The sequence below is a fragment of the Natator depressus genome, chromosome 26, assembly GCF_965152275.1.
Source record: "Natator depressus isolate rNatDep1 chromosome 26, rNatDep2.hap1, whole genome shotgun sequence".
NCBI lineage: Eukaryota > Metazoa > Chordata > Testudines > Cheloniidae > Natator > Natator depressus.
In genome coordinates, this window is record NC_134259.1 from 995,920 (window position 1) to 1,004,605 (window position 8,686).

Sequence of the window (8,686 nt, forward strand, 5' to 3'; positions counted from 1 at the left end):
GAAGAGACTGAGATAGAGAAACGGTCCCCTTGTGTGGCTCTAGTTCCATCATTGCAATGCTGTGTGTCTCATTGGTCTCTGCAGCATTTCCCATCTCACTTTCACTGCCAGACAGACCACAACACACACCCATTTTGTGGTAAAACTTTCAAAATCTGTCCTCTGTATTTGTTGCATTCAGATTTCATCCGCTCCCTTGGGCCTCACGTCAGTCTGTAGCTAATAGACCATTGGGGGCCAAATCCTCAGCTGTTGTAATTTGGTGTAGCTGCATTGTCTGCTGTGGAGCTGTGCTGATTTACACCAGCTGAGGATCTGGCCCTGTATCAAATGTCACAGTGATATAACCAACATTGCATGCAGCATTGAGAGCTTGAGATGTATTTGCTATCCTCCTGGCTGTGGGTGATGAGGGGCAGTGACATCAGATTCCCCTCAGCCCCTAGTAGTTAGTGTCTTATGATGTAGCTGATCATGACATCAACTTCCATGAAAAGGAACTTCATCTTCCCTCTTTTCAGTTTATTTTCTTTTACCAGCAAAACTTCCCTCTTATCTGTTGGAGCTCTCACATGCTCTCTGTATTTTTATAAGCAGTCATTTATCCATTCCTAGGTGCCATTCATGCACACCACATAATTAAAATTCCTTTCTCAAAGGGTTCCGTTGTGTTGCAGCCAGGGGTAAGACTGGCAGTTCGTGTAGACACACCTGCACTAGCTACTCCTGGGGGAATTCTGTACCACTGTGCGTGCGCACAATTCATGTCCCCTGCAGATTTCTTTGCTTCCCTGCAGAAAAATAACTTTCTGAAGGGGAAGCAAAGGGAGGCCTCAAGAGCGGTCACGTGCCCCTCCCCAGCGATGTGGGCCCATTGTTCTGGGTACCTGGAGCAGCTGGCAGGGAGGTAAATCACTGCAGGGAGTGGGAGGAATGTGGGGCTGGGGATGCCTCAGCTGGTGGCTCCTATCCTGCTCAGCTACTAGTCCCGGTTGAGCTAGGAAGGATGGGACTTGCTCTTCCCCTGAAAGGAGCAGCCTGGGCCAGGTCAGACCCACCCCCAGAGGCCCCCCCCCCCCACCGGCTGCAGAAAGCTCCGCCCTCCCTATCCCCATTGCTCTTCAACCATGTGGGGAGGGATCATTGTATGGGGAGCTGTTCCACCGTTCATCCAATCCCTGAACCCCCAACCCCCCATCAAGCCCCCCACACCCCAACCCTCACCCCATTGAGCCTCACCTCCTACAGTCGGACCCCCCACTGAATCTCACCCCCCTTCACCCAGATCACCCCCCTGGTGAGCCCCCTACCCTGATGAGTCCCCTGCACCCAGACCCCCAACCAGCTGCACCCAGATTCCCACCCCACCAGCACTCAGACCCCCCTGCTGAGCCCCAACAACCTTCACCTGGAACCTCGCAACGAGCCCCTGTGCATCCAGATCCCCCACACACACACCCAGACCCCTCACTGAGCCACCCATACCCAGATTGCCCCACACAGAACTCTCCCCCCACACCAGGATCCTGCTTGCCTGCCCACACTTGGTGCGGCTGGCATGGAGGGGCAGGGCCCTGGGGCATTTCTGGGGCAGGCCCAGCCCTTCTGCTGTATTGGGGTTGGGTGCAGCCTCACCACCAACTCCATGTCCCACGCAGCCAGTGACCTCTGCTCCCCACTGCCATGCTGGAGCCTCCACATTTATTTATTAACAAATAAAATTTATAGAATTTTGCAGAATTGCTAAATATTGTGCATAGAATTTTTAATTTTTTGCTGCAGAATTCCCTCAGGAGTAATTAGCTGTGCTCCAGCCAGCTTGCTAAAAATAGCAATGAGGATGCTTTGGTGCAGGCTTCAGTGCTGGCGGCATAAGTGAGTACGTGCCATGGGGAGTCTGGGGGGCTTGCACTGCTAGCACTGAAGGCCAAGCCATGACGTCCTCATTTCTACTGTTAGCAAGCTAGATTACAGCTAGCGCAGGTTGGTCTACATGAACTGCCATTCACACCCCCGGCTGCAGCATAGACATACCCAAACCAGGGTTTCAGGGGAGGAAATCAAATGAGAGAAGATGGGCCCAATCCTGTAGTTGTTACTAAAGTAAAGTTCCCAATGAGTCAACGGGAGATTGTTCCTGAATGAGGAGCGCAGGATGGTGCTCAAATGAATTAACTGGAGATTGGCAGTTGCCATGTCATCTTGGAAAAGAGTGTTCTGAAGATCATGAACACATGACAGATCTTTACCCATGGCTGTTCACCTAATCATTGTGCATCTTCTTGTGAAAGCCCAGGGGATTTATAGCCCACTGGGAAGCAAATGACATGCTTGGTGGCTATTGGCTTTATTTAGACTGTGAATGCAGATGTCTAATTGGAGTTGGGTATTTATTAACATAAGCTGCTTTGCCATTCAGAAATCTGAGCTAATCAAAATATTGTAAATACCGTGCCTGGAGAAATGTCACTCTTCACCATGATTGCATTTCCATATCTGTCTGCACTTATGTTCTTCTAATCACAGTCGTATTTGAACACCACAGAATTATCTTCTCAGTCTAGTGTTCACGCCCCATCTTGTTGCTTCCCTCCTTAGCTGGACGTAGAAGGAGGATTCCCCCACCACCCCCTCCATCTTCTATCCCTTGTGCAGGGGATGTGTTGCGAGACAGGTTCTTGGCATGACTCTACACCATGCTATTATTATTGTTATTATTATTATTACATGCCATTTGTATTATGAAGGCATCTAGAGGCACTGATTAGGGTCCCATTGTGCTAGATTCTGTACAGACAAGGGTTGCAAAGACAGCTCCTGCCCCCAAAGAATCTCGTTGTAGTCCAGGATGCAAGAGATGGGGAAAAGCAGTAAATGGATGAGGGGCATTCCAATCCGAGTTCACATATGTTGGCTGCCATGCAAAAGTGTATTTTTTACTCCGTCTGCAATTGTGCAGTTTGTACTGGCTGTACCTTTATCTCATGGTGACTTCCCACCAGCAATGCACATGCCCTTGCAACCACGAGGTATGATAATTTCCTGTACAGGGCACTTGGGGAGGTTGCTCCGTTGCCTAGAGCTTATTTAGAATGCAGTGGCAGAATTGCTTACTACTCTGAATGCTTGTGATCACATTAGGCCTGTCTTGCATCCATTACACTGGCTGCCTAGAAAGTGGCAGTAAGTAAATTAGGTCAAATCTATTTATTCTTGTCTTAATATTGGTGATGTAGTAGCAGAATATTTGGAAGCCTTCTCAATCCATTAATAGCTTCAAGTCGTCAGCAGCTAACCTTCCAGTGACCTGCCACACATCATCTCTCCATCTCCTCACTGGTTGTCCCCTACTAGAGCGCCCCACTACCATTCCTTCCATGGTAACTTTCTTGAGGTTATTTCCATCTCTATTCCTGATGTGACCAAAATATATAAGCTTGCACGTAATATTTTCTTATTGCAGGGTCTGCTTCTCTCCAATATTTCAAGTATTTTTTTTCTTTCCTGGATATATGCAAAAGTCTTTACCAACAGCACATCTCAAAAGCTTCAGTTTTCTTCTTGTCAGCAGCATTATTTCCCCACAATTCACATCTGTAAGTTGCTGTAGGGGGAAAAAAAGCTTGTCACCAATTGAGCCTTTGCACATTTTGAGATGTGATTGTTTTTCCAGTCTTTCCTGAGGGAGGCCACTGCTGAGCAAGACATTCTTCCCATCCTATTAATCGTGTCAATGTGCATGCATTTCATTTCATTTCATACCTCATTCAGGTGTAGTCCATATTCCTCACTACATGTTTTTACAAACTCCAACATTTGTTGCTTTGTATCAGTGGTTATAGCAAAGAGCATCATGTCATCGGAGTATGTGAGGTCCGTTAAGACATGTTCACCAATGGAAATCCCAGCTCTTCCCACTCTGTCATATAATAAATTCTGAGTACATGCTGACAAGGCTTGGAGACAGAATACACCCTTGTTTCACGTCCTGCCCACTGAAAACCACTTGCTGTCGTCTGCACTGTGGTGGTTGTTGATGGTAGAGTCTTGCGATGAGGTCAATAATGTGTTTTGGAATCCCCACGTCTGCCAGTATCCTCCAAAAATGATCATAATCTGATAGTATTGAATGCTTTTGAATAGTCAACGAAATACATGATCAATGGGTGATTGTACTCCCTGCATTTTTCAACGATGTGATAGATATTTGCAATTTGATCACATGTGCCTCATCCCTCTCTGAAACTAGCTGTACTTCTATCATTCACTTCATGTGATCATGGATTATGTAGAGCAGAACTTTGCTCATGTGCGATAAAAGGGAGATAATACACATGTTACTACACTCTGTTATGTCTCCTTTTGTTGGTAAGAACAGAAAGATTCCCTTCACCAGTCAATTTCTAGACATCCGTACGTCGCTGCAAATATTCCTTGAGATCAGTACCGAGGTCACTAATTTCTTTTAACAATTCTACTGGTATGTTATCTACCACTGGTGCTTTCCCAGGCTTCGTTTTCAAAATAGTATGCACCAGTTCCACTCACCGGATTCATGAATCTGGCTCTAGGGCTCCTTTGTGTCGTCCTGTATTGTAAGGTTTCAGAGGAGCAGCCGTGTTAGTCTGTATTCGCAAAAAGAAAAGGAGGACTTGTGGCACCTTAGAGACTAACCAATTTATTTGAGCATAAGCTTTCGTGACCTACAGTTCACTTCATCGGAATGCATCCATCAGTGGATGCATTCAGTGGATGCATTCCGATGAAGTGAGCTGTAGCTCACGAAAGCTTATGCTCAAATAAATTGGTTAGTCTCTAAGGTGCCACAAGTACTCTTGTTCTTTTTGCGAACACAGACTACACGGCTGCTACTCTGAAACCTGTCATATGCTTTTTGTGACTCAAGTTCCTCACACTTTGCCCTGATGTATTCACTCTTGTCTGGTCTAGTCTGCCTTCACATCTGCCTGCTCAGTTCTTTGTACTCTCTCCTAGGTGCTTCAGTCTTCAAGCCATTCTGTGTCATTCTGCATCATTTTTTGCCAGTCCAAACACCTTTTCCGTTAACCATAGTGTGGTCCAGTGCTGACATTTCGGAACATGTGCTTTGGCAGATTTGAGCATGACGGTTTTCATTTTATTCCAAAGTTCATCAGATTGTTCTCTTCTTTCACCTGTGATGCCTCAAACCCATCCTGTGTTAGCCTCAAACATAAAATTTAAACATAAAAAGATAAGATGTTTGGCAGGTCCATTGCACATGGACTTGTCCAGAATCAGCAAAGTAAAAGTGGCAGATTACTTTAAATTGGCACTGCTGGTTTTCCAAGTCCTACAAGCTCCTGGCACTGGCTTCATTTGAATCCTGCTCCTTGAACCTCACATTGACTGCTCATACAAATTACCACCATCTTGGGATCCCACCATTGTCTTTCAAGTTGGCAGGCAATAGTATATTCACTTTGTTGAGGTGTGGAACTCCATCCCAATCACAGAAACCTTCTCATATCATCCCTCAGCACTTTCAAAAAGCACCATAAACCTTTAGGGTTTTTTTCCGCCCTATAAATACATTTTTGCAAACAACTTCTAAATTCGACCCCGTCATTTTGGTTTTATGTGGTTGCATTTTAGAGGGGTGATATTTTATTACGCTGTATTTGTTTTTATTCTGTTCTACAAGTAGCTTCCATCCTAAGAAAGCTATAGACTAAATTAAATTTATCCTTCAGGAATGATCTCTCTCTCTCTCTCTCTCTCTCTCTCAGGCTAGATTTCCATTACATTTCAGGAAATATTTTTAAATACCTGAGCTACACAGCTCATCTGTCTCAAATTTAAAATGTTTTTTTATCTTGATGGCTGCAACATTTATTAATAGCGATTGAAATTTTCCATGTGCTTTTGGTATTGTGCAGGATGCTGACTAAAATACAGAGAAGTTTAGAGCAATAACAACTCTAGCAGATGAACAATTATAAAGGTAGATGGGATTCAAAGGCATTTTAATTTGTCATTATTTTGCTTCTTCCAGAGATAATCTGAATAATTACACTGCCTATAAAAAGCAAATGTGTAATATTTTCCCTCAATATTAAATTCTCTCCATTCCCTTTTAATATAAGTGAAAATAAAGATGTCTCTGATATCCTCTGATGCTTTGATCATAATTTGAAAGCCACTGAATGGCTTGTGCATTTTGTGTTGTTTGTTTGTTTGTTTTCTTGGTGTTTGGTGTATGGAGAAATTACTTTGATTTTAAAAAGTAAACAGCCCATCTCTCAAATTATCAATATTAGATCATGTTATTTTACTGCCTGGAAATGTTCTCAGTTGTCAAAAATGCATTGCCTTGTGTGCAAAAACTCTAGGTTTATACTGAGGACTTAAAGGAAGGTGACTGTGTTTAACCCTCTGGTATAGTGAAATAAGTATGTAAAAAGAAGGGTGGTGCTGCTGTGAAGACACTGGTCTAGGATGTGGGTTCAACTCCAGACTCTGAAACAGACGTTCTCCATGACTATGAGCAAAGATCCTAATTGCTCTATGCCTCAATTCCCCATCTGTAATATGAGGATGCTAATATTTCTTTACTTCCTGGAAGTGTTTGTGAGGATAAAGCTGCTTGTGAGGTGCTCAGATACTACAGTGGTGTTTTGATTGATAGGTTCAGAGATATTAAGGCCAAAAGAAACCATTGTGATCATCTACTCTGACTCGCTGCATAGCACAGGTCATAGGACTTCTCTGAATTAATTTCTGCTACAAGTCAATAGCTGTGGATGAATTAGAGCATCTCTCTTAGAAAAACATCCAATCTTGATGTAAAAGCTTCCTGTGATGGAGAATCCACCACAAACCTTGCTAAGTTCTGATGGTTAATCACCCTCACTGTTAAAAATTTGTGCCTTATTTCTACTCCTAATTTATCTAGCTTCAACTTCTAGCAGCTGTATCTCGTTACACCTTTGTCTCCTAGGAACAATTACAAGATGGTATATAATTGAATAAGCAGTCAGGTACATAGGATGTATTCAGGGTTACATGGGTAAATGATGGAAACAGGTGGACAGAGAGAATCTTATACAGCAGCAGCAAACAAGCAAAAACTAGGAAAAACAAGAAAGAAACTTATCTCTGCTTCCTTTTTGTATTACAGCCTGAAGAATCAATAGTGATTCATCAGTCCAAAGAAGGAAAAAACATCAAGATTTTTTCTGCAGAGAAGAGTCTATTAACCAATAGAAAGGATGCTTTCTTGGACAATGAGCATTTCCTATGTGGATTCATTAATTAACGTATAACTAAATCTTTACTTTGGACAAATACATGGATTTTCTTTTTTAATTTTGTGGTGAGTTAAAATATTTGGATGGATTTTTTTTTTTTTTACCCTTTCAAGATAATATATTCAGCACACAGTCTAAAGTATGATAAATATCCTTTAAGAAACAGCATCTAAACATCACTCATCCTCAAAGACAGTGGAAATAAAATATTTTATTTTTTTCATATTTATTCTTAGATTTCTTCTGAGAATATAAAATTGCTCTATTAAATTATCCATGATTGTGATGTAATCAGTCTTCAACCAGAAATAAACATGATTTCTTCACCTTCTTCGGCATGATTTGTGTCAACATATAAAGAAAAAAAATGAATCACGGGGTATGTATAATGGATGAATCTTTTCCTTTCCTCTTTGTCTTCAGAAAAAATACATTATGGGTCACAGAACAATGAAAGCTAAAATTAAAGAATAAAATCCTTTTCCTGCCATTCAAGTTTGATTCCTACAGGCTAGATGGACGCTACCCCCACTATCGACTTTGCTGAATGCTAACTTAAAAAAGACATTAGTCTGTCCTCATGATGTTCCTAGGAAGCAAATTGCCTATTTGGAATGTTTCAAGGCAGTGGAAGGAACAACACCACCGATGCCATGCTAGTGGCACAATGTGATTAGGTGAATTGATGTTTCCTCTATAAAACAGATATTTTACCCAGTGCACCAGGTGCTTCTATAGAAAGTAAATGAAGACAGAGGGAAAATTGTGAAAATAAAGGAAAAGGAGCTCAACTCAAGGTGAGGTTCACGATGTGAAAGCTGGATTCCCTTATGCTCCCCTTACACCTACTTAATCCCACCTACTGAAGTAGAAAGGACTCTATTAATGTGGCACACGTACTGAGGAGTGGGAAGCGGGTGCAAGAAGGCGAGGGGTGGGACGGACAGGTGGGTGTAAATTAGGCCAACTAAGACTCCCTCCGGACTCCGTTAGACTTGCTGAATTTGACCCCAGTGCCTGACTTGTCTTTGAGACGGTTACGTATTAACATTACACTGGGAAACTTGACACCAAGGCACAAGTCCCGGCCCCTTCTCCATGCATGTAGAGGCCTAGTGCCAAATGGGAGTGAGGGCAGGGGCATCGGGATCACTCCTATGCAGCTCATCCAGCGCTTGTCTGTGCAACCCACTGCTGCGGGAGGGGTGCACGCTGCTATTCAGGCCCTGATTCAGCAGGCCATCGCTGGTCAGGAAAGCGCTGAGCGTGTGCTTGTACACGCTTGCAGTTAAGCACACGCTGGGCCGAGCGGAGATCGACTTAAGCACAGACTTGAATGCTTTGCTGAACTGGGGCCTAAGCTCTTGGGACACAATAGATTCCGTGGAGGGTCTCCA

At 43.3% G+C, this 8,686-nt stretch overlaps 1 protein-coding gene across 2 annotated transcripts in view; it reads left to right on the forward strand.

Annotated features, from left to right (window-relative positions):
- The window catches only part of ZMAT4 (zinc finger matrin-type 4), a 158,418-nt gene extending 150,752 nt beyond the window's left edge, over window positions 1-7,666 (forward strand). The window contains exons 7-8 of one of the 2 annotated variants that reach the window (XR_012636338.1): window positions 7,160-7,354; window positions 7,526-7,666. Coding sequence is in view for 1 of the 2 variants with exons in the window: in XM_074940021.1 (XP_074796122.1) it covers window positions 7,160-7,175 (16 nt within the window). In the remaining variant the exon portion in view is untranslated. Of the gene's footprint in view, window positions 1-7,159; window positions 7,502-7,525 lie in introns of those variants that run through there. The other variant, XM_074940021.1, reaches the window with a different exon arrangement.
- The last annotated feature ends 1,020 nt before the right edge of the window (window positions 7,667-8,686 follow it).